At 42.7% G+C, this 26,603-nt stretch overlaps 1 protein-coding gene across 1 annotated transcript in view; it reads right to left on the bottom strand.

Annotated features, from left to right (window-relative positions):
- Positions 1 to 285: 285 nt before the first annotated feature.
- LOC130112393 (fibrous sheath CABYR-binding protein-like) overlaps positions 286 to 26,603 on the bottom strand; it is a 29,044-nt gene continuing 2,726 nt past the window's right edge. Inside the window, exons 2-8 of the mRNA XM_056279730.1 lie at positions 11,980 to 13,353; positions 11,275 to 11,373; positions 10,245 to 10,340; positions 4,841 to 4,957; positions 3,870 to 4,103; positions 3,317 to 3,666; positions 286 to 1,314 (exon numbers count right to left, since the gene is read on the bottom strand). Coding sequence (XP_056135705.1) covers positions 814 to 1,314; positions 3,317 to 3,666; positions 3,870 to 4,103; positions 4,841 to 4,957; positions 10,245 to 10,340; positions 11,275 to 11,373; positions 11,980 to 13,312 — 2,730 coding nt within the window. The 5' untranslated portion in view covers positions 13,313 to 13,353 and the 3' untranslated portion in view covers positions 286 to 813. The remainder of the gene's footprint in view (positions 1,315 to 3,316; positions 3,667 to 3,869; positions 4,104 to 4,840; positions 4,958 to 10,244; positions 10,341 to 11,274; positions 11,374 to 11,979; positions 13,354 to 26,603) is intronic.

Here is a 26,603-nt window from a genome sequence, read left to right as displayed (position 1 = left end):
CACACAAACACCACCAGTGTGAGCACACTTAAAGCACTGAAATGCATAGCTTTATTCCAGAAGTGCGTTTACTCCAAACGAGTCGGCTAACGCTGCAGCACTGCGCCGAGGTTGCCATGCAAATACATTGTGTTGCCGCTCGAGTGTTGCATGCGCGGAGTTGATCCTACTCGTGCACTACAGATGCATGCGATGTGGTCAAAACGACAAAGGAAGTCACAATAAAGCTACATAATTAAACGACAGGAAGTGATTTTACACATGGCAACATTTTCATGAACATGATACATAAAGATTTAACATTTATTGACAGACTCAGAAAGATTTTAGACGTCACCATGAATCGTATTCCCCCCACGATAATACAAACGGCATCCCAAGATCAACCGCGACTTCATGTCACGCCCCTAAACTTGGCATTTGAATATCTATAAATATGTAAATAAGTGTCGTACAACTGTGCAGCCAGAGAACGGCAGGTGGACTGAAATGTAGGTGGCCTTCATGTAAGCGCTGCTCTGCACCATACTAGCATAAAGGTGGTGCAGACGGATGCTTGTTACTTGTGACGCGTCTTCGCACCGTGAGAAGATTCGTAAAAGCCGTCTGACCCAGGTTTGCACAGCTTGCCCTTCTTTATCTCTCCCCCTTTCTCTGCTCAGTCCCCTCCCCCCCCCATCCCCAGTCTCATCAGATGCAATAACCAGGTGAGGGTGTGTGTGTGGGGGGGGTGTTTTTGGGGAAGCTTCTGGCTTCCGCATCCGCCTCCTTCTTTCCTCCTCTCTCCACCTCTAATCCTCTCTCCTCTCCGTCTTATTGCTTCCGCCAGCGATTTTTGGGCTTCTCCTCGCACCCCGGGCCCTCACAGGTGCCGGGGAGTGGCGGGGGAGGCGCCTGGGCATGCTTTGCAGATGCGGACGTGTCCGAGCCCTTGCTAACGCTGCTGAGCAAAGCCGGGAGGTCCACTGAGATGGCCTTCTCGATCTTCTCCAGCAGACAGCCACCCGACCAGCTGCAGTGCTGGGACAGCTGCTTGAAGCCGGCCATTGGGTTCACCCCAAAGAAGTCCTGGTAGGCTTCCTTGTTGGGCAGGTCAAACTTGCTAATGTTGGTCTTGGCCAAGATGGACTTGAAGATGTAGTATTTGTCCGGGTCGGAGACGATGTCGTGAAACACCTCGTACGGGTCGCTGAACCAGCCCAGCTTGTCGTGGTAGGTCTGAAGGTAACGGTCCACCAGCATGGCGTGGATGCGCACGCGGATGCCGTGCTGGCGGATGAAGGCGATCTTGTTCTCCAGCTGGTTCTCGATCACCTGGTCGTGAAGAGAGGGAGAGGAAAGACAAGGCGACGAGGGTGGAGAGGGAGAGCGAGGAAAAAAACCACAAACAGAACCGATGAGAGAGACAGACAGGCAGGGTGGGAGATGGGGAGAGAGAGAGACAGGGGGAAAAAAATATAAATCACTGAGTTCCACTGAAAGCAACACAAATATGAACGGACTGGTTACACACATCTCCACCCGAGTTTGAGCTGTGGCAACAGCCAAAACAGAACAAATAAATAAACAATTTATAAGCGATCCTTTGTCCCGAGACAACTGTCCTGCACTTGGTTTGACAACAAAGTTCAAACCCTGTGCGCACGATTAAAGCACCTTACAATGAAGCATGTCCATCCATCCATTATCCAAGCCGCTTATCCTGCTCTCAGGGTCGCGGGGATGCTGGAGCCTATCCCAGCAGTCATTGGGCGGCAGGCGGGGAGACACCCTGGACAGGCCGCCAGGCCGTCACAGGGCCGACACACACACACATACACACACATTCACACCTAGGGACAATTTAGTACAGCTGATTCACCTGACCTACATGTCTGTGGACTGTGGGAGGAAACCCACACAGACTCCACGCAGAGGATGACCCGGGATGACCCCCATGGTTGGACTACCCCGGGGCTCGAACCCAGAACCTTCTTGCCGGAGGCAACCCCGCTGCCCTATTGTGAGGCCTATCCCTGTTTTATACCCACCGCTCATGTAAAACACGCCTGTGTATGTTTTATTTTGACAGTCATCCATCCTCCCCTTCCTCCTGGACACGCAGCTCCAGCTTGCCGTCCGTAGTTCAAGTTCAGCACAACTAACGGAGGCCGAATCCACATTCAGTGTAAAGAAGCCACCCCACAGTTCAGCTACGCTAACATGGCGCTACAGCAGTCTATCATAGCAGATTCAAGTGATCATTTTTAAAATGTGCAGTCGTTCTTATTGCTAAACCCCCCCCCCCCCCCCCGGTGTTTGCTTTGCCGTGTCGCGGTGCATTGACTGACCCCTGCTGGTAACCGCTTGCGGGGGAATAGGAAACAACCGTAATTGAATGTAAAAACTGTAAAGCTTTAGAATGACGACTGAAATTCAATATGCAAACTTGCTGTAGTGGCGGTAGCCAAATGGTTATGACGTCCCTGGTTCGACTCCAGCCAGTGACCTTTGTTGCATGCCGCACCCATCTCTCTCTCCCCTTGTTTCCTGTCTGACACTTCACCACCCTCTAGCCAACCCAGATAGCGAAGTTGCTGTGGCCCGGACCCGGCCCACACCCGACAGTTGATCCGGCCCACATACCACATGGAATGGTGGCACTTGGGCGGTCCGCTCCTGTTTGCCAGATCTGGGTCAGAACCAAGCCATAGCAATGCCGCATGTGCCACATATTTGCCAAAGGTGGGCCATATTTGTTTTGTGATATTTGGGCCATATTCACCATTTACCCCACGGGCCACTTCAGGGTCACATCCAGATTACATGTTGCCCAGAGCACCGCATCTTTGCCCAAAAAGGCCCACATTTGATTTGGCATATTTGGGCCATATTTGCTATTATACATGTGGGCCACTTCAGGCTCACATCCATTTTGTCAGGGCCAGAAGAAGGCCATCAGTGCCACATCGCTCCCTGACGTGGCCCACATCCGGATGCTATCTGGGAATAAAGGCAAAAATGCCACAAAAAAAAAAATCTTTGAAAATCAATGCTGTAGCATCATGTTAGCTTTGGCTAAACCATGGAGTGCTATTTTTGCACTGAACAAAAATTTTGGATTCTTCCTTCATTGACTGTATTGAACTGTAGCTGGCAAGCTGTGTGTGCGTGTCCAGAGTGAATACGAAGAACAGCATGGATGACCGGGAAAAGGAAAGCTACCTGTGCAGTTCATGAGCGGTGGGCATAAAATATGAATAGACGTCAAAAAAAATCTGAACTGTTCCTTGAAACACCAGCCGTTTGAGTCTCCATGCTGGAACACAGCAGACACCTGGTTGACGTCCTCCAGTAGAGAGATCTCCTCCTTCATGAAGAGCTCGTGGCTGGTGTTGGGAGCGTACTCCTGGGGCCAGAAGGAGCTGACGTACACCCGCGGGGGCTCCGTGACGTTGATCAGGGGGGCCATGCTCCAGAACAGAGCTCCGTAGACCCTCATCAGGTCCTGGGTGGCCAGGTTGTCGGCTTTGTTGAGGATAATGCGGATCTGGGACTCGCGGCCCTTCATCTGCCTGAAGAGCATCTCAAGCTCCCCGCCCACGTCGAGCTTGGTGGGGTCGAACACCAAGAAGATCAGGTCGGCTCGGTCGATGAACCACTGGCACACTTCGTTGTAAGGGTAGCCTGGAGGACGGGGGACAGAGGACTTTATAGCACAGTTCATGAGACAGTCGGTGTCCTCATTTAAGTGTGTGTGTGTGAATGTGTGACTGTGTCTATGTTGTAATATTCAGCATGGGTGTCACACAATTACACTTGAACCCTGGGCTCTTGAACTAGTAGTTCACATATAGTAGTTCATACCCCGGTACCCGCCCCCGCCCCACCTCTCTCCTGCTGCTTGCGGTTCTCGATGATGCCGGGCGTGTCGACGAAGGTGACCCTCTCCAAGAGCGAGTGGGGCATCTCGATTCCTACCAGCTTCTCCAGGAAGCCCTGGCCGAACTTCTCCAGGGGGGAGAAGGAGCGTGAGCTGTCTGCGGCCATGACGATCCCCTCCACTGTGCGAACCTTGTCACCGTGCATCACCACCGTGTACTCTGAGGTGGTGGGCTCAGCGCCTGCAGGAACGAGGGGGTGTTGCATGGAGTGAAGAGGATAATCTGCTCATCTCAAGAATGTGTTTACATTTTTACTCGTTTGCTTGATTGCACACACACATTCACACCTAGGGACAATTTAGTACGACCGAGTCACCTGACCTACATGTCTTTGGAGTGTGGGAGGAAACTGGAGCACCCAGAGGAAACCCACGCAGACACGGGGAGAACATGCAAACTCCACATAGAGGATGACCCGGGATGACCCCCAAGGTTGAACCACCCCGGGGCTCAAACCCAGGACCTTCTTGCTGTGAGGCAACCGTGCTGCCCCGGCTGCAGCCCAGAGGTGCCAATACCTCATGGTATAGCACTCCCTCTTGTATGTTTCTGCTGAATTATATACCTGACAACGTACTTATTGGTGCAAAGCATGACTATGGCTACCTGCATTAATGATGACCTATCATTCTGGACTTGTCTCGCGAGCACAGCTTCAAGTAAGGGTAGAAAGGCAAACACATGAAAATGAAAGAACGTTGGAAAAACAGCTACGTGGGTTGTTGCAGATATTGTTTTTTCCTTTTTCATGCCATTGTATATTTGTTGTGCTTTCATCTTTATGGTTTAACTGACAGGCCATTGTCAGAGACCGGGTCATGAAAATGAGACAGAGAATCTTGCTCCCTCAATTCGGACCTCGGTGTCAGGATGTCCAGCACTGCACGGAGGGACGAGCCTGGTGGGGTTGTGTGTACCTGTATAGAGCTCCTGTGAGCTGCTGTGAAGGTCCAACAGGTAGTTGATCATGGACGACTTGCCTACGCTCCAGGGTCCAAGGAAAAGGATCATGGGCTTGGAAGTGATCTCGCCATCTGCATGACGTTTGTGTGGGTGAAAGAAAGACAGACAAAGAGAGAGAGACAGTTTTCAGTTGCTCCGTTAGACCCCATTGTGGCTGGGTGCAGGCTTCCAACCTGGCAACGCAAAAAGTGACACATTGTATTATAACAGCTTATTACTGGTTTATAACACGTTAGTAAATGATTTATAAATCAGTAATGAATCAGCGAATTATTGACTCGTGATAAAGTCACTAGTAACTACTTACAAATCCTTTATAATTATGCCTTATTATAAAGTGGCACCAAGGTTGTTTTGACCATTAACACAAACTTGTCTTATTAGGTGTGACAAATCTAAATTAATGATCCCGAACCCCACAATGTCTTTTCATAATGCACCACAGGGGGTCGTAAAACTTCACATTAATGAGTAACAAGATTTAACTGGTTGCCCCATGACAGAAAGTAATCAATGTCCCTAAGTGAGAACAGGCCCTGTTCTCTGTCTAAATTTTGGCCAACAGAGTCTTCAACATGCTACCAGCTTCCTGGTTTAGATAATATCAGGTGCTCATTCTTGGTTTTGCCTTGACGAGGGCTTCCTTTGCAGGCTACCGCATTCGTTGAGTCGCGTGACAAATACGTAGATATAGGTGGATAACTCTTGTGCATGGGTTCACCATGGTTCTGGCAGAACTCCAGCAGGAATGTCATCTTAGAAGAAAGACGAAGAGGAAGGAAAGAAAGCCAATTTATTTTGTCATTGTACGGTTACAGTGAAATTTGTTCTCTGCATTTAAACCATCCTATTGTATAGAATCAGTGGGCAGCTGCAGCCCCCGGGGACCAACTCCAGCTCTTCTTTCCGTGCTATACATCCATGGGCACAGACAGGAGTATTAACCCTAACATGCTTGTATTTTCGATGGTGGGAGGAAACCGGAGTACCCGGAGGAATCCCACACAGACACGGGGAAAGCACGCAAACTCTCCACAGAAAGGACCTGGGACGGCCTGGGCTTCGAACCCAGGACCTTCTTGCTGTGAGGCAACAGTGTTAACCACTGGGCCACCGTGACGCCTAATAACATTAGCTTAACGACATTATTGTAACTGGTTATTTTGTTGCCCGGTGCGGGACTCGATATGGGGTGTACTGCTCCACAAGGCGACATCACTAACCGCTCGGCTAAAGGGTCAGACCCGTTAGCTAGGGGCTAACGTGTCTTATTAGTAGTTTACACTAGCATGCCTGTCCATGATATTGACATGGGCGGACCAGCTAAGCTCCATAGTTAGGCTCCCTTTTAGGGCTGTTTGGGTGCGTTTATTGTAGGATGGGTGGGTGTATTTCAGTTGGGGAAGTGCACGTTGTTATATTTTCAATTTTAGAAGGCAAATTTCTTTTGATTTGTCATTTTGTTTGTTTGTTTGTTCCTCCCAGTCCACCCAAATCTGCTCAACTCAGCTTGGTTGATATCATAACAACATGTCCTCTGTTCAGTTCACCTCTTGGAATGTAAAAGGTTTGAACAAACTTGTCAAGTTAAAGCAAGGCCTGAGTTGGATAAGACAGGAGACTCATCTGACCTCTGAAAATGTAGTTAGAGTGAGGAGAACAAGTATTTTCGGCTTCCTTCAGTTCCTTCAGTTCACACTCACGTGGGGTAAACACTCTGATACGCAATTCTGTGCCTTTTCACCTTATTAGTGTTAATGAAGATCGATTTGGCAGATACCTCATTATTCATTGCAAAATTCTTTCAATTAGATTAAATCTGGTCAATGCGTATGGAACCAATAATGACGATCTATCCTTTTTTAGACACCTGTTCTTACCTCTAGCTGCTTTGACTGGCAATTTTATCATAGGTGGGGACTTTAATTATGCACTCCAACCTGCGATAGACAGATCCACGGGGACAGATACTTCTTATCATCAGACAAGAAATGACTTATTACAGTATATTAAAGATTTTAATTTAGGGAAGCTTTTAAAGCCTTTTTAAGAAGCCAGATGATAAGCTTCGCGAGCTTTAAACAGAAATCTTTTAGATTGGAAATTGAAAAACTTGAAAAAACAATAAAGGAAACTGAAACAGATTTTTCCCCAGAATCCCTCCCAACAGTTATTTGTACAACTAAATGAGCTAAGAGCTAAATATAATGTTTATCTATAATAAGGCAGCTAAAAGCTTGATGAAATTGAGGCAATCTTATTATGAACAGGGTGAAAAAGCTACTAAGCTCCTAGCCTGGTATATTAAACAGCTGGAAGCTGAACAGGCAATAAACTCAATTCAAGCAGATAAGGGTGTGGTGACCGAGGATCCCAAAGAAATTAATGAGGCTTTCTTGAGTTTCTGTCATAATTTGTATAGTTCAGACTATTCAGCCTCAGCTCTGCAAAAACAAAAGGAATTTCTGGATTTGTTAGACTTCACATCCCTAAATAAAGACCCCCTGACCTCTCCAGAGCTCGACCTAAAGGCTGAGGAATTGTCTGAGGCTATATGTGGTATGATGGAAGGGAAACCCCCTGGACTAGATGGGATCCCAATTGAAATATATAAAACTTTCCAGACAAAACTAATACCGCCTCTACTTGATATGTTCCAAGAATCTTTTGATAACGGATCCTGTATTCCCTCTCTCAATATAATAATAAAAACAACAATAATAATAATAATACATTTTATCTGTGGGCGCCTTTCAGAGCACTCAAGGACACCTTACAGAACACAGTTAAAAAATGGCAGCAATTACTCTAGTGGTGAAAGCAGGGAAAACATCGACCCTTTGTGGATCTTATAGGCCGATTTTGCTTTTTAATAATGAGAGCAAAATTCTTTGTAAGGTGCTAGCTAGAAGACTACAGGTACTCTTGCCAAAAATGCTTCATTCTGACCAGAACTGGTCTGACCAGGGAGATAAGGCTTTCACAATACTCGAAGAGTACTTAATATAGTTTTTGAAAAATCTGGCACCATGGATAATGCTATTCTGTCATTGGATGCCGAGAAGGCCTTTGAAAGAGTGGAGTGGCAGTACTTATTTGACATCCTACAAAGTTTTGGTATAGGGGGGAAATTTCTGAGTTGGATCTGGCTCCTTTACGCTAACCCACATGCTGTAATTTTAACTAACTAGCACACTTTAACTTCCTCAGGGAACAAGATAGGGTTGTCCCCTTTCTCCCCTGTTGTTTACCCTGGCCACCGAGCCACTTGCCACGGCAATTCGCAAAAATACCACCATGATGGGAATAAAGATAGGAGATATAGAACATCGTATAGCCCTGTATGCAGACGATATAATTTTGTTCTGCTCCAACTTGAGACAGACTTTACCAAATTTGTTTGACCTGATGAGCTCTTTTGGTGACTTTGCAGGCTACAAAATAAATAACAGCAAATCTGAAATATGATTTATGAATGAAAATGAGAGGTATAACCCTCCGACTCATATGCCTTTTATGGTCTCAGTAAGTAGTCTCACCTATTTGGGTGTTGAGATCTCCCCCACTATTGATAAACTTATCCCAACCAATTACAACCCTCTCTCAAATAAGATTATTCAGCTTATAAATAAATGGACAAAATTGCCCATATCTATGATTGGACGAATCAACATTTTAAAAATGTCAATTTTGCCTAAGTTTCTGTACCTTTTTCAACCTATTCCACCCCCCCCCCACCTTCTCCATTTAATTCATTTAAAAAAGTTTTTTTTTCGAAAAACAACAAGCGTCCTAGGCTCAGGCTTTCCCTGTTACATTTATCGTATGATAGAGGTGAATTGAATTTACCAAATCTTGTATGGTACTACTGGGCAGCTCAAATTAGAGCAGGAACGTTTTACTATGTGAAGGACCACCCCACATCTTGGGTCTCAATGGAATCCCGATAAATGAATATTCCTCTAAACTTACATTTGTACTCAGCAGATAAGGGCAAGCTAATCAAACAGACTAAAAATAATTTTCTTAAAAACACATTAATGATTTGGCACAGTGCTCTTATATATTTGGGAGAGACTACACAATTATCTCAATTTACTCCGATCTTTGGTAACGATGATTTCCGGCCAGGAAGAGCAGACCCAGGATTTAAGACTTGTGCAGCTAAGAGTATAGCTGAGGTATCTGACCTCTATAATGCCAATGGTTTCATGTCATTTGAAGAACTTAAGGTCACATATGGAATTCCTTCAAATCACTTTTTAAAATATCTTCAATTGAGAAGTTTTATATTGGCCAAACAGTGTAATAGTTTGAAACTGCCCCCTCTAGAAGATATTATTCTGAAATCTTTAGATTCTAGGGGACAGGTGTCCTTATTATACTGTAGCGAATTCGAGGGGCAGCCTGGCCGGAGCAAAGAGTCTTCACACAATATATTACAAGCGTGGAGAACAGATTTGCAAGAGAATTTAACGGAGGAAGAATGGTGAGAAGCAGGCTGTTTAGTTCAAACCCAATCTGCAAGCACACATTCTAAACTACTGCCGTAAAAATGGATACGCAGTACATTACTCCAGCTAGGTTGCATCACTTTAAAGCTAATATTCCTGACACTTGTATTAAATATAATCACCAGAAAGGATCTTTGTTCCATTGCATGTGGGAATGCCCCCAGATAACCTTGTTTTTGGAAGATGCTGGATCTGTCCAGTCAGATCATTGGTAATAAGGAGATGCCTCTTAGTCCCAAATTATGTATATTGAATATTTACCCAGATAGTTTTACGACCTCTAAAAATGTAAGATCCTTACTCAACATCTGCTTTTTGGAAGCTAAACAGTGTATAGCCTGCTCATGGATGAAACAAACAACCTGTGTAATTTCACAATGGCTGAAATGAATAACTTTAGAAAAGATACGTTATAGCACAAAGAATAAGCTTGACAAGTTTTGGGGCATTTGGAACATCTTCTGTAACTTCCTGGAGAATCATAATATTGAAGTAGATGGATGGAGTGTTGAACTGCCATTTAGGGCTGTATCCCCCCCCCCTTTTTTTCTTTCTTTCTTTCCCTCCCTTTTCTTTTTTTTAACAACAATAACTATTTCAATTTATTCATTATTGTTTATTCATCATCATCTATGCTGTATTTTTGTGCATATAGTATGTATATACCTCGTTCTGTGTTCCTTTTTCTAAAACAAAATAATTTAACAAAGATTTTAAAAAAAAAACCTTCAACTCTGACAGTGAAATTAATGAAATTGTATTTGAAAATCCATTTAACTGAACAATTTGATGAATATAATACTTGGCAGAGGTCTGGTCTTAGGGCGACTCATAATTGATTTACCTGTGACTTCATGCTGTCGTAGCTCATTGTACTTGTAGGCCTGTTCCAGGGGTTTAATGGCTGTGTCATAGATATTTAACAACTTCTTCATGGCAGCTAAGGAGAGAGAGAGAGAGAGAGAGAGAGAGAGAGAGAGAGAGAGAGAGAGAGAGAGAGAGAGAGAGAGAGAGAGAGAGAGAGAGAGAGAGAGTGATGAGTGATGACATGGTACTAAAAGAACATGTTGGAAGGGAGAAGGTGTACTTACTAGCCATTGCTTTAAACGGTATTAATGTCATTATTAAGTACATGATTTTGGAATTTTGTAAAAATGTGTACCCCCATCAGTATAACATTGATTCAAATGATCTGAAATTGAATTAAAGTTAAATTAGGAGAGAGCCACACTGCCACAGCTGTACCCACAGCAGCTCTTGTGAAGTGAACCAGTCTGGTTCTTAAAATAGACGGACTGTTATGCTGGGACAGAGCTGATTAATCACCTACCTAAAGACACGTGAGCACAAAAACATGAACACACACATCCAATACACATCTACACAGTGCAGTCATCCAACACACACCCGAACCTACTGTAGCACAGCTCCGACGAGTGACACACCACATTTCAAATCTCTTCCTTTGACATCATGAAGAAATTTCAAGAAGTCTTTCTAGAAATGTCCTCGATAAATCTCTTTCACATCTACTTTCATTAATATGTATAAGAACATCTGTTAGTCAGGAACCTTCTCCAGCACTTACTTTCAAAGCATTGACATCAACAGAAGAAATCAAAACAGTTTAAATTTGAGATTCTGACTATTATGGTAACATTTAAATGGAATATTGTATTAATGAACAGTGTGAATGGGGGTTGTTGTGCTTGTGTGTGTGTGTGTGTGTGTGTGTGTGTGTGTGTGTGTGTGTGTGTGTGTGTGTGTGTCTGTATTGCATATGCTACTCCATCCTAACACTTGATGAAAGCACACCTCATGACAACAGGGTCAACTTGAATTTGATATGAAATCCATCGTTAGGCGCCCCTTACCAGAGAATTCGGCCGAGGGCTCAGCATTAGCCAATCGCAGGGACTCTTCAATGTGGGAGCGGTCTCTGGCTGCCGGGCCTGTTGCTTCTCCTATGGGTGCTGATTGGGGGAAGTCACTGTCAGTCAGCTGTTAAAGATAATGGTCCTGGCATGCATTTACATGTGACTGGTAGGTCAACAATGTCACCCTAACCCTACGACTTGACAGAGGAGGACTTGAAATTCTATTATCATTTGGCTTTGGCAATGGTCTCTGACGTAACCTCACCCCTAACACTGACAGTGTAATATGTGTGAAGTGGACGCCATTCTCTTATCCAACAAAGCTGGAAAAGTTAGTTGGTCAAAATAAAAATAACACAGCTGGCATGGTTACGAAACAAACGTGATCCCCAAGATAATTGATTTCCTGACCTCTGAGTGACCGTGCCATCTGCGTGGAGCGGTAGCCACAATGTTAAATCTGGCTGTCATCCATCTATCTTTCTATCCCTTTCCATCTCTATTTCGGTCTCTTTTATTTCTGTACCAGAGGTTATTCCCGTCAATGTCCCTTTGGCAACACATATGGTGTCATGTTCCCTGGGTACAGCACAGGTGATAAATAGATGGAAGATCATCTGATTTGGAAATATGAGATAAATGTGAACGCTTGTGGCACACATATTGTAACATATGACACAATTGCTGTTTTCGTCTCCGCACCTTTGACTGGGGTCTCAGCGGGCTTATCGTCAGCCACATCCTCCACTGTGAGCTCCTCTGCTGTCGCTTCCTGTACCATGACAGGTGCATCCTCAGCCAAAGCCTCGGTCGCCTCCACCGCCACAGGAGCCTCATCCTCGACAGCTTCGACCACACTAACCTCTTCTGCCGGAACTTCCTCCACAGGACTGGTGACCTCCTCCACAACAAGCTCTGGTTTAAATTCTGGGACCTCCTCCAGTTTTGGCTCCAGTTCTGGTGCCACCCCTTGCTCTGGGACTAACTCTGACTCAGATTCTGGGACAACCTCTGAATCAGTCTTTGATTCCTGACCGGCATCTTTGTCAGTCTCAGTCTCTGAAATGAGTTCAGACAATGCCTCCGATTCCTCATCGACTTGTGGCTCAGGCTCCGGAATGGCCTCTGATTCAGAAATCTCTGATTCAGATTCTGATAATCCGTCTGATTCTTCATCCAATTCTGTAATCCTCTCCGATTCAGAATCTGAAATCTCTCCCGATTCTGCTTCTGCTTGTGAGAGCCCATCCTGCTGTAGTTGAGTTGGCTCGGACATTGGGTCTTTTTCAACAGCATCAGATGCTGCGACTTCTGGTTCAAGGACAACCTCTTGTTTGGTTTGTGTTACCTCCTCATCAGCTGTGTCATCCTCGGCAGGGGTTTCCTCCTTCATACCATCCTCTGGGAAGACATCTTGCTTTACACCTACATCTGTGTCCACCGGTTCCTCAACGGTTTCCTCAACCACCCCTTCCACAACAGGTTCCTCATTTGCCTTCTCCTCCTCCACTACTTCAACTTCCAGCAGTTTGCTCACGTCTTCCTCATTCCAGGTTCCTTCCTCTTTCTCTACGGATTCCTCCTCGGTGGTAGCGGTCTCTTCTTTGGCCTCAGCCACCTCCTCCTTTGTGTCTTTAGATGGTACATCTTCCTCCGCTTTATCTTCATCTCCAGTGCTTTCTTCGACCAAAGTTTCAGCCTCCTCTTCCTCCTCAGACTCTAGCCTTTTTTTCTCCACCGTTCCTACCACCTCATCCTGAGCAGGTGCTTCCTCCTTCCCTTCTTCTGCCGATTCTCCTTCATCATTAGCTGCTTCTTCGGCTGAAACTTCTTCCTCAGTTATAGGAGACTCTTCTGCAGCAGCAGCACCATCCTCAGTAGTGGAGTCCAAACCTGTTGGGGTGCCACAGGGCTGACACAGTGACCTCTCTGGTGCTGGGGTGTCATTAGAGGAGCTCTGACCCGTGTGCTCTTCCGTGGGGGGACATCCGCAGGCGAAAAGGTCTCCCTCAGGTTTTTGCAACTGCAAATGCATCAGAGGCTCCTCATCATGGATGGAAGCCTCTGATATCACATCTGAGAGAAGAGGATAGGAGAGGATTTTGAATTAGCCCACTTGTCTCCGTTAATGATGATGATGATGATAATAATAATAATAATAACAAGATGTGCTAGCACACCTAAATCAAATAGATCCATTATAAGCTGCAGATGTGTTTAACCTGCTGTGCCTACATCACAAGAGTACCAAGACCTGCCTGGCATATCCAGAATGAATATCCAGAAGAATATCCAGAAGAGTAATATGGCATCTGTGAGAAAAGGCTATTGCTCTTTGGTATAGCAACATACTTATCAGTTAAATTCTGCCCTGTGCCTTGAAAACGTGTTTTGATTTATACACATTACAATCAAACTGCAATATTTCAACCATGTGGAATTAGAGAGCTACATCAAGGAATGTTGCATGAACTCATGATGCTCTTACTTTGTTTAGCTTAATTTGCCAAAAGTGGCACCAAGATGAAACATTGTCTTTCTGTTTGTGTGATTCAGATACACCAACTGTGAGACGCGGTTTAACATGTTAATATGATAATAGATAAGCACTTGTGATAATCTTAAAATCGGCGTTCCTTGCAGTTTTCCCCACCTGTCATGTTTTCTCAGTGCTTCCTGACAACTTGGCTGGCCAAGACCAGAAGACCCCCATTTATAAAGCATTAGACTAGATTAGACTGTAGACTAAAACGTTGGAGAGCATGAGAATTACCAATAACTAGCTCTAGGGTTACACCAAGAGTCAACCATGCAAACTACAAGTAAGGCTTACTTTGAATTATAGGCTCTATCAGCACAGCTAGCAGACCTCTTTGACCAATCAGATCTCTTCTTGGCTTAAACTAGTTTGTAATCAACAAATCAGACATGCAGAACAGCAACCACTTATCTTTACATCACTGCTTGACCAGTCAGTGTGCAAAACCGGAGTAGCTCAAATGTTCCCCACCTTCCTCAGGTTTCATCTCCTTGAACAGAGGGGCTGAAGCATGGACTAACTGAGGCAGGTGAACTGGTATACAGATATTACGGAGCAGTTTACATTACTGAAAGGACTCCACCCAACCAGAAGGACAGCTGAGCAGATAGCAATGGCTCACAGTAGTACAGAGTCGCATTTTACACAGTTTTTTAAGAAAGTATCCTTGAACACACAGAAAGTGCGGGCATGTGTGAACTTTTAAACTCTGGAGGTCAATGTGGTTCTGCGGGACAACTTCAACAAAAGTTCCTGTAAAAGGGCGCCCGGGTAGCGTAGCGGTCTATTCCGTTGCCTACGAACACTGGGATCCTGGGTTTGAATCCCTGTGTTGCCTCCGGCTTGATAGGGCGTCAACTGGCCGTGTCTACGGGTGGGGGAAAAAAGTGGAAGGACCTACCAGGGCCCTGAGGTAAGGAGGGGCCCCCCCGGGAAGCCTGGAATTAACTAATTAGTGTTCTAAATAATTTTTTCAAATCACTGCAAGATAGTTAAGTTAGGTTAAGGTTGAGGTTTGGTTAAGTTAGGTCAAAATAGATTGACGTACTGTGATTGTAAATAACATACAGTACGCTAGAACTCAAAAAAGTGACGCGTGAGAGGCAAAAGAGGAAAGGGGCCCACAGAGACCGCTTATGCATAGGGCCCAGCATTTCGTGCTACACCCCTGCCTTCCACGTACAAACTTTAGATCCCTCCAACCTTCCAGGGCCACTGTGTACAAAGAAAATAAGGTTATGACCCCTCTGGATTTAATTATAGCTGCCAGTGAGGTGCTTTCAACTAGAGGGCGCAGCCTGCAGCCTAGGGAATGCATAGCAGTTCACAATTTGGTACAAGGCAGTTAAATGTATGTCTGCAGTTCCTGTTACAAGACGGAGTCGGTGTTTGCGTTGAGTGCTGGTCATTGGCAGCTGTCATGCGTTTCTCGCCTTCACAAGCAGGCAACGGAAAGCCGCAGACTCGCTGCTCATCAGTAACATGAGGCTGACATAGTCAATATACTCATTGGATGTCACATAGAAGCCTGTCGTAGTAGTGTTTCATTATGTTGCAGACTATCTATCTATCTATCTATCTATCTGTCTGTCTGTCTGTCTGTCTGTCTGTCTGTCTGTCTATCTATCTATCTATCTATCTATCTATCTATCTATCGTGTTGTTTCTCGACTACATTATGACCAAGCATCATTTAGGTAATGATTAGCAAATCTAGCTAATAATCACCTGACTTTTTTTTTGTTTTTTGTTTGCAATGAATAAATGTTTTCTCTGAAGAAATGTATAGTTCCTCATCTACTGTTGGGTCCATGATCTACTTATCAAGAATGAAATGTTGATGTCCATATATATATATATATATATGTGTGTGTGTGTGTGTGTGTGTGTATGTATATATATATATATATATATATATATATATATATATATAGAGAGAGAGAGAGAGAGAGAGAGAGAGAGAGAGAGAGAGAGCATACTATGTGGATACATAAAAATGTATGTATATATATATATATATATATATATATATATAGTATATGTGGAAATATAGACATTCATAGATACAGAGGACGAGGAAATGAGTTTTTCTAGTCTCCATGCAACTTGTCTAAAAGGGTTATGCAGTTACTGGCCAATGTGACTTTTAAACGGGGGTTTCATAATACCACTGTAAAGCCTCACAGCAGAGATGTCCTGCCAAGAGCTGATGCATCTGACTCAGTGCAGAGGTTAGCGCTCATTTACTTTCCTGCCATTAGCAGGACTCTGTGTACTCTCCCTCTCCCCCCCCCCCCACCACCCTCCAAGATGGCTGCTTTCTCTTATTTCAGGGCCTGATTCATACACCAAACAATTTGGTGCTCATGATGTCGCTCGTCACCTCTGTGCATGGAAGCTATGTCTGTCTATCACCTCCTGAGGCGATTGTCTGCTCCAGTGACCAGAGAACACTGGCCATTGTCCCGAAACATGCATGCTGTCTCTCACATGCGAGTAAACTGTGTGACAACCAGTTTGGTTCGGTATTGGTACAGTTCGTTGTAGCTGTGCAGACCTTTGCACGAGCATCACAAACGTTATAAAGCTGACAGACTGACTCCAAAATCAACCCTGGGCAAACACGCTGCACAGTGCAAAAGTAATCCCACCCAAGTACCCTAAAACATAGCTTTTAATATTTAGCCTTTAACTGAAACTCCCTTTGCCCTCTCATTCGCACTACCCTTTGCTTGATCTTATTTTACAAATTATATAATTTTTCACATTCGTCTACAACACTACCCTTGGTGGTCTGTGACACTAGACACTAGATGTTGTTAACCACTTCAGAATGTTCTTCGGAATGTTTAGAACCTCTTTAGAACGTTCTTCTGCTGGAATATTAGACTTTAGAACGTTCTTCTGCTGGAATATTAGACTTTAGAGTGTTCTTCTGCTGGAATATTAGACTTTAGAGTGTTCTTCGCTGGAATATTAGACTTTAGAGTGTTCTTCCGCTGGAATGTTAGACTTTAGAGTGTTCTTCGCTGGAATATTAGACTTTAGAGTGTTCTTCTGCTGGAATATTAGACTTTAGAGTGTTCTTCTGCTGGAATATTAGACTTTAGAGTGTTCTTCCGCTGGAATGTTAGACTTTAGAGTGTTCTTCTGCTGGAATATTAGACTTTAGAGTGTTCTTCTGCTGGAATATTAGACTTTAGAGTGTTCTTCTGCTGGAATATTAGACTTTAGAGTGTTCTTCTGCTGGAATATTAGACTTTAGAGTGTTCTTCTGCTGGAATATTAGACTTTAGAGTGTTCTTCTGCTGGAATATTAGACTTTAGAGTGTTCTTCTGCTGGAATATTAGACTTTAGAGTGTTCTTCTGCTGGAATATTAGACTTTAGAGTGTTCTTCTGCTGGAATATTAGACTTTAGAGTGTTCTTCTGCTGGAATATTAGACTTTGGAGTGTTCTTCTGCTGGAATATTAGACTTTAGAGTGTTCTTCCGCTGGAATATTAGACTTTAGAGTGTTCTTCTGCTGGAATATTAGACTTTAGAGTGTTCTTCCGCTGGAATGTTAGACTTTAGAGTGTTCTTCCGCTGGAATATTAGACTTTAGAGTGTTCTTCCGCTGGAATATTAGACTTTAGAGTGTTCTTCCGCTGGAAGATTAGACTTTAGAGTGTTCTTCCGCTGGAATATTAGACTTTAGAGTGTTCTTCTGCTGGAATATTAGACTTTAGAATGTTCTTCCGCTGGAATATTAGACTTTAGAGTGTTCTTCCGCTGGAATATTAGATTTTAGAATGTTCTTCCGCTGGAATATTAGACTTTAGAGTGTTCTTCTGCTGGAATATTAGACTTTAGAGTGTTCTTCTGCTGGAATATTAGACTTTGGAATGTTCTTCTGCTGGAATATTAGACTTTAGAGTGTTCTTCCGCTGGAATATTAGACTTTAGAGTGTTCTTCTGCTGGAATATTAGACTTTAGAGTGTTCTTCCGCTGGAATATTAGACTTTAGAATGTTCTTCCGCTGGAATATTAGACTTTAGAGTGTTCTTCCGCTGGAATATTAGACTTTGGAGTGTATTTCTGCTGGAACATTACAATTCAGAATGTTCTTCTGCTGGAATATTAGACCTTAGAGTGTTCTTCTGCTGGAATATTAGACTATAGAGTGTTCTTCTGCTGGAATATTAGACTTTAGAGTGTTCTTCTGCTGGAATATTAGACTATAGAGTGTTCCTCTGCTGGAATATTAGACTTTGGAGTGTTCTTCTGCTGGAATATTAGATTTTAGAGTGTTTTTCTGCTGGAACATTAGAATTCAGAATGTTCTTCTGCTGGAATATTAGACTATAGAGTGTCCTTCTGCTGGAACATTAGACTTTGGAGTGTTCTTCTGCTGTAACATTAGAATTCAGACTGTTCCTCTGCTGGAATTTTAAAATGCCCCTGCAGGGCATGTTTAGCAGGCTGTGGCTAAGATCGTCAAACTGTCGGCGATGTTAGGTTACACGATTAGCTAGGCCTTGTATTACATAACAGGGTCAGCAATAAATGCTGTTTACACAACATGACGGGCTATCCATCTTTGTAGATGATTTATCGCTTTCCTGACTGAATTTATGTAAAGTGTTAGTGGCAGGCCTAGCGGGAAGGCCACTTCATACGGGGTATCACACACAAATATTGAATGGGATTGCAGAAATTATTACAATTAAGCAACATGTTTTATTGTTAGCCTTCCTGTCTTGCCACCACACCCACTCGGTAAACAGCATTAGATACGACAAACAATGGGCAGTTCAATAAATGTGAAATCTAGGACACCAAGCTTAAGGGAAAGCTATTTCAATCACCAGTATTTAGCCCAGTGGCTGTATTTAAGTGCCCACTGAAAGATGATAAAGCAAGGGGGTTGCTGTCTGTTGTTGGGGGTGCAGCCAAAAAGGAACGAGTGCATGTGGTTAGCAAGAAAGGAAAGGCTGGAGAAGGTGGGGAGACACTGAAAACATGGGAGGAAGTGCTCAGTACGGACTTCATAGCCATTTCTCATTGAGATTGGAATTGGAAATGGGAAAACAGGTCTCAGCTAGGAAGACACAAAAATCTGCACTGGTGCCTGCAAATGGCTACTCGAGAAACTGAAAAAGAAATGTCGGTGTGGCATAATTCTGCACATTTTCCATAGTTTATTATTATTTTTTGTAAAGCTTTGATTTAGAGTGCCCCCTTTTTTTCTTAACATGGTAATAGCTTAATGTTACTTTTTTATGTGTGTTGCTGATGCAGGCTAGTCACTAAACGTAGCTTGTTTATTTTACCCGCTGGATAGAATAGTCTATCTGAATAATACTTCCAGAATATTGCTTTTTTAAAATCGTATCTTTACCTTTATCATACCTTTACTTTTTATCATGTCTATTTTTAATCGTCTCTTTATTTTTCATGATTATTGTATTTAGTATATATACTTGTAAATATCTATTTGTATCATATCACATCACATCATATCATATCGTATCATATTTGTATCACATCATATCATATCATATTGTATCATATCATATAATATTTGTATATCATATCGTATCATATTGTATCGTATTGTATCATATTATATCATATTGTATCGTATCATATCATATCGTATCATATTCGTATCGCATCCTATTGTATCATATATCATATTTGTATCACATCATATTGTATCATATTGTATCGTATCATATTTGTATCATATATTCGTTTCACATCATATCGTATCATGTCATATTTGTATCACATCATATTGTATCATATTTGTATCACATCATATTGTATCATATTTGTATCACATCATATTGTATCATATCATATCGTATAGTATCATATCGTATCATCATATCGTATCATATTGTATCGTATCATATTGTATCGTATCATATCGTATTGTATCATATTTGTATCACATCATATTGTATCATATTGTATCGTATCATATCGTATTGTATCATATTTGTATCACATCATATTGTATCATATTTGTATCACATCATATTGTATCATATTGTATCGTATCAAATCATATTGTATCATATCATATTGTATCGTATTGTATCATATCGTATTGTATCGTATCATATTTTATTGTATCGTATCTGACTTTGACTCTGAAATGTCGACTACTCACTGAACGTCAACACAGCAGGTGTAAGCGAGGCACTATGACGTAATGAAGGGACGTATGGCGATACACTGTCTACCATACGAGTTATGAAGCGCCAGAGGCCTGATAGACTACAGCCCCATCCAGAACTGGGGAGTGGGCACTGGTGCTTATAGGACCCTCTCAGAGACCGAAATAGCCCCACAGTGAGTCAGGGGTGAAAAGAAGCGGGGGTATTTCCAACACTATTTTCAGGGGGGAGTGACGCTCTCCCCTTTCCTTGTGATCGCCACCAGACAATACAAATGTGCCGCGGTATTGCACATGTCGCAAAGCCGCGGCCCGGCGAGTGCGACAGAAGTCAAATCCCCTTTTTTCTACTTGTGACTTATTGTGTGCTGCACGGTCAGGGGGAGGGTCAGGGGGAGGGTCAGGGGGAGGGTCAGGGGGAGGGTTGTTGTTGTTGTTGTTTTTCTCATTCATCCATCTTCAGCCACTTCTCGGGTCGCGGTGGCAGCAAGCTAAGTAGGGCGCTCCAGACGTCCCTCTCCCCAGCAACGCCCTCCAGCTCCTCCCGGGGGACCCTAAGGCGTCCCCAGGCCAGACTGGACATGTAGTCCCTCCAGCGAGTTCTGGGTCTACCCCGGGGTCTCCTCCCAGCTGGCCGTGGCCGGTGGAGGTGTACCGGCGCCCACGAGGCGTCCTGATCAGAAGGCCGAGCCATCTCGGCTGGCTCCAGCCGCTCTACTCCGAGCTCCCTGCGGGTGTCGCCAGCCGCTTCTTTTCACCTGACGGTGAGGAGTTTCACCGGGGGGACGTAGCGCGAGGGGGGGATCACGCTGTTCCCCCCTCTCCCCCGACTAGAGGAGGCGCTAGTGCAGCGACCAGGACACACACCCACACCCGGCTCCCCATCCGCAGACAGGGACGTCCGACCAAGCCGGAGGCAACACGGGGATTCGAACCAGCGATCCCCGTGTTGGCAGGCAACGGGATAGACCGCCACGCCACCCGGACGCCCCCACACCCTCACTTTCTGACATGCACACACATGTGTCAACATACTGGGGGGGGGGGGGGGTTATTGTTTTATTGTGTGAAGCACTTTGTGTTACATTTGTTTGTATGAAAAGTGCTACACAACTAAAATCTGATTGATACTCACACGCCATGCACGCAGAAATGTAAACAAACCCCGAGCACATAGACACACATTCATGTAACACATAGACACACAATCATGTAACGCATACACACACATTCATGTAACGCATAGACACACACTCATGTAACACATAGACACACATTCATGTAACACATAGACACACACTCATGTAACATACACACACACTCATGTAACGCATAGACACACAATCATGTAACACATAGACACACATTCATGTAACACATAGACACACACTCATGTAACATACACACACACTCATGTAACGCATAGACACACAATCATGTAACACATAGACACACACTCATGTAACGCATAGACATACAATCATGTAACGCATAGACACACACTCATGTAACACATAGACACACATTCATGTAACACATAGACACACACTCATGTAACGCATAGACACACACTCATGTAACGCATAGACACACAATCATGTAACACATAGACACACATTCATGTAACGCATAGACACACAATCATGTAACACATAGACACACATTCATGTAACACATAGACACACATTCATGTAACACATAGACACAGATTCATGTAACGCATAGACACACACTCATGTAACGCATAGACACACATTCATGTAACACATAGACACACATTCATGTAACACATAGACACACACTCATGTAACACATAGACACACATTCATGTAACGCATAGACACACAATCATGTAACACATAGACACACAATCATGTAACACATAGACACACACTCATGTAACGCATAGACACACACTCATGTAACGTATAGACACACATTCATGTAACACATAGACACACACTCATGTAACACATAGACACACATTCATGTAACGCATAGACACACAATCATGTAACACATAGACACACATTCATGTAACGCATAGACACACAATCATGTAACACATAGACACACATTCATGTAACACATAGACACACATTCATGTAACGCATAGACACACAATCATGTAACACATAGACACACACTCATGTAACACAGACACACACTCATGTAACACATAGACACACATTCATGTAACGCATAGACACACAATCATGTAACACATAGACACACACTCATGTAACACATAGACACACAATCATGTAACACATAGACACACATTCATGTAACGCATAGACACACATTCATGTAACACATAGACACACACTCATGTAACACATAGACACACATTCATGTAACGCATAGACACACAATCATGTAACACATAGACACACACTCATGTAACACATAGACAGACATTCATGTAACACATAGACACACATTCATGTAACACAGACACACATTCATGTAACACATAGACACACATTCATGTAACACATAGACACACACTCATGTAACACATAGACACACATTCATGTAACATAGACACACATTCATGTAACACAGACACACATTCATGTAACACATAGACACACATTCATGTAACGCATAGACACACAATCATGTAACACATAGACACACATTCATGTAACGCATAGACACAAAATCATGTAACACAGACACACATTCATGTAACACATAGACACACATTCATGTAACACATAGACACACACTCATGTAACGCATAGACACACATTCATGTAACACATAGACACAGATTCATGTAACACATAGACACACACTCATGTAACACATAGACACACACTCATGTAACGCATAGACACACATTCATGTAACATAGACACACATTCATGTAACACAGACACAGATTCATGTAACGCATAGACACACACTCATGTAACACAGACACACATTCATGTAACACATAGACACACACTCATGTAACGCATAGACACACATTCATGTAACACATAGACACACATTCATGTAACACATAGACACACATTCATGTAACACATAGACACACATTCATGTAACACATAGACACACATTCATGTAACACATAGACATACACTCATGTAACACAGACACACACTCATGTAACAAATAGACACACACTCATGTAACACATAGACACACATTCATGTAACACATAGACACACATTCATGTAACGCATAGACACACACTCATGTAACGCATAGACACACATTCATGTAACGCATAGACACACATTAATGTAACGCATAGACACACATTCATGTAACGCATAGACACACTCATGTAACACATAGACACACATTCATGTAACGCAGACACACAATCATGTAACACATAGACACACATACATGTAACACATAGACACACACTCATGTAACACATACACACATTCATGTAACACATAGACACACACTCATGTAACACATAGACACACACTCATGTAACACATAGACACACACTCATGTAACGCATAGACACACTCATGTAACACATAGACACACATTCATGTAACACATAGACACACACTCATGTAACATAGACACACATTCATGTAACACAGACACACATTCATGTAACACATAGACACACACTCATGTAACACATAGACACACATTCATGTAACATAGACACACATTCATGTAACACACACACACATTCATGTAACACATAGACACACATTCATGTAACGCATAGACACACAATCATGTAACACATAGACACACATTCATGTAACGCATAGACACAAAATCATGTAACACAGACACACATTCATGTAACACATAGACACACATTCATGTAACACATAGACACAGATTCATGTAACACATAGACACACACTCATGTAACGCATAGACACACATTCATGTAACACATAGACACAGATTCATGTAACACATAGACACACACTCATGTAACACATAGACACACATTCATGTAACACATAGACACACATTCATGTAACATAGACACACATTCATGTAACACATAGACACACAATCATGTAACACATAGACACACACTCATGTAACACAGACACACAATCATGTAACACAGACACACAATCATGTAACACATAGACACACATTCATGTAACGCATAGACACACACTCATGTAACACATAGACACACATTCATGTAACACATAGACACACATTCATGTAACACATAGACACACATTCATGTAAGACATAGACACAGACACACACTCATGTAACACATAGACACACATTCATGTAACGCATAGACACACATTCATGTAACACATAGACACGCATTCATGTAACGCATAGACACACACTCATGTAACACATAGACACACATTCATGTAACACATAGACACACATTCATGTAACACATAGACACACATTCATGTAACACATAGACACACAATCATGTAACACATAGACACACAATCATGTAACACATAGACACACAATCATGTAACACATAGACAGACATTCATGTAACGCATAGACAGACATTCATGTAACACATAGACACACATTCATGTAACACATAGACACACACTCATGTAACACATAGACACACACTCATGTAACGCATAGACACACAATCATGTAACACATAGACACACACTCATGTAACACAGACACACACTCATGTAACAAATAGACACACACTCATGTAACACATAGACACACACTCATGTAACACATAGACACACATTCATGTAACACATAGACACACACTCATGTAACGCATAGACACACAATCATGTAACGCATAGACACACACTCATGTAACACATAGACACACACTCATGTAACACAGACACACATTCATGTAACACATAGACACACACTCATGTAACACATAGACACACACTCATGTAACGCATAGACACACAATCATGTAACACATAGACACACACTCATGTAACACAGACACACACTCATGTAACATAGACACACACTCATGTAACAAATAGACACACACTCATGTAACACAGACACACATTCATGTAACACATAGACACACACTCATGTAACGCATAGACACACAATCATGTAACGCATAGACACACACTCATGTAACACATAGACACACACTCATGTAACACAGACACACACTCATGTACCAAATAGACACACACTCATGTAACACATAGACACACATTCATGTAACACATAGACACACATTCATGTAACGCATAGACACACATTCATGTAACACATAGACACACACTCATGTAACACATAGACACACACTCATGTAACACATAGACACACACTCATGTAACATAGACACACATTCATGTAACACAGACACACATTCATGTAACACACAGACACACATTCATGTAACACATAGACACACACTCATGTAACATAGACACACATTCATGTAACACAGACACACATTCATGTAACACATAGACACACATTCATGTAACACATAGACACACACTCATGTAACATAGACACACATACATGTAACACAGACACACATTCATGTAACACATAGACACACACTCATGTAACACATAGACACACACTCATGTAACATACACACATTCATGTAACAGACACACATTCATGTAACACATAGACACACATTCATGTAACACAGACACACATTCATGTAACACATAGACACACATTCATGTAACACATAGACACACACTCATGTAACACATAGACACACATTCATGTAACGCATAGACACACAATCATGTAACACATAGACACACACTCATGTAACACATAGACAGACATTCATGTAACACATAGACACACATTCATGTAACACATAGACACACACTCATGTAACACATAGACACACATTCATGTAACACATAGACACACATTCATGTAACACAGACACACATTCATGTAACACATAGACACACATTCATGTAACACATAGACACACACTCATGTAACACATAGACACACATTCATGTAACGCATAGACACACAATCATGTAACACATAGACACACACTCATGTAACACATAGACAGACATTCATGTAACACATAGACACACATTCATGTAACACATAGACACACACTCATGTAACACATAGACACACATTCATGTAACACATAGACACACATTCATGTAACACATAGACACACATTCATGTAACACATAGACACACACTCATGTAACACATAGACACACATTCATGTAACGCATAGACACACAATCATGTAACACATAGACACACACTCATGTAACACATAGACAGACATTCATGTAACACATAGACACACACTCATGTAACACATAGACACACATTCATGTAACACATAGACACACAATCATGTAACACATAGACACACACTCATGTAACACATAGACACACAATCATGTAACACATAGACACACACTCATGTAACACATAGACACACATTCATGTAACACATAGACACACATTCATGTAACACAGACACACACTCATGTAACACATAGACACACATTCATGTAACACATAGACACACAATCATGTAACACATAGACACACATTCATGTAACACATAGACACACAATCATGTAACACATAGACACACACTCATGTAACACATAGACACACATTCATGTAACACATAGACACACAATCATGTAACACATAG

The sequence above is a fragment of the Lampris incognitus genome, chromosome 5 (genome assembly GCF_029633865.1).
Source record: "Lampris incognitus isolate fLamInc1 chromosome 5, fLamInc1.hap2, whole genome shotgun sequence".
NCBI lineage: Eukaryota > Metazoa > Chordata > Actinopteri > Lampriformes > Lampridae > Lampris > Lampris incognitus.
Note: the sequence above shows the minus strand (reverse complement) of the source record. Positions and strands in the feature narration are given on the sequence as shown.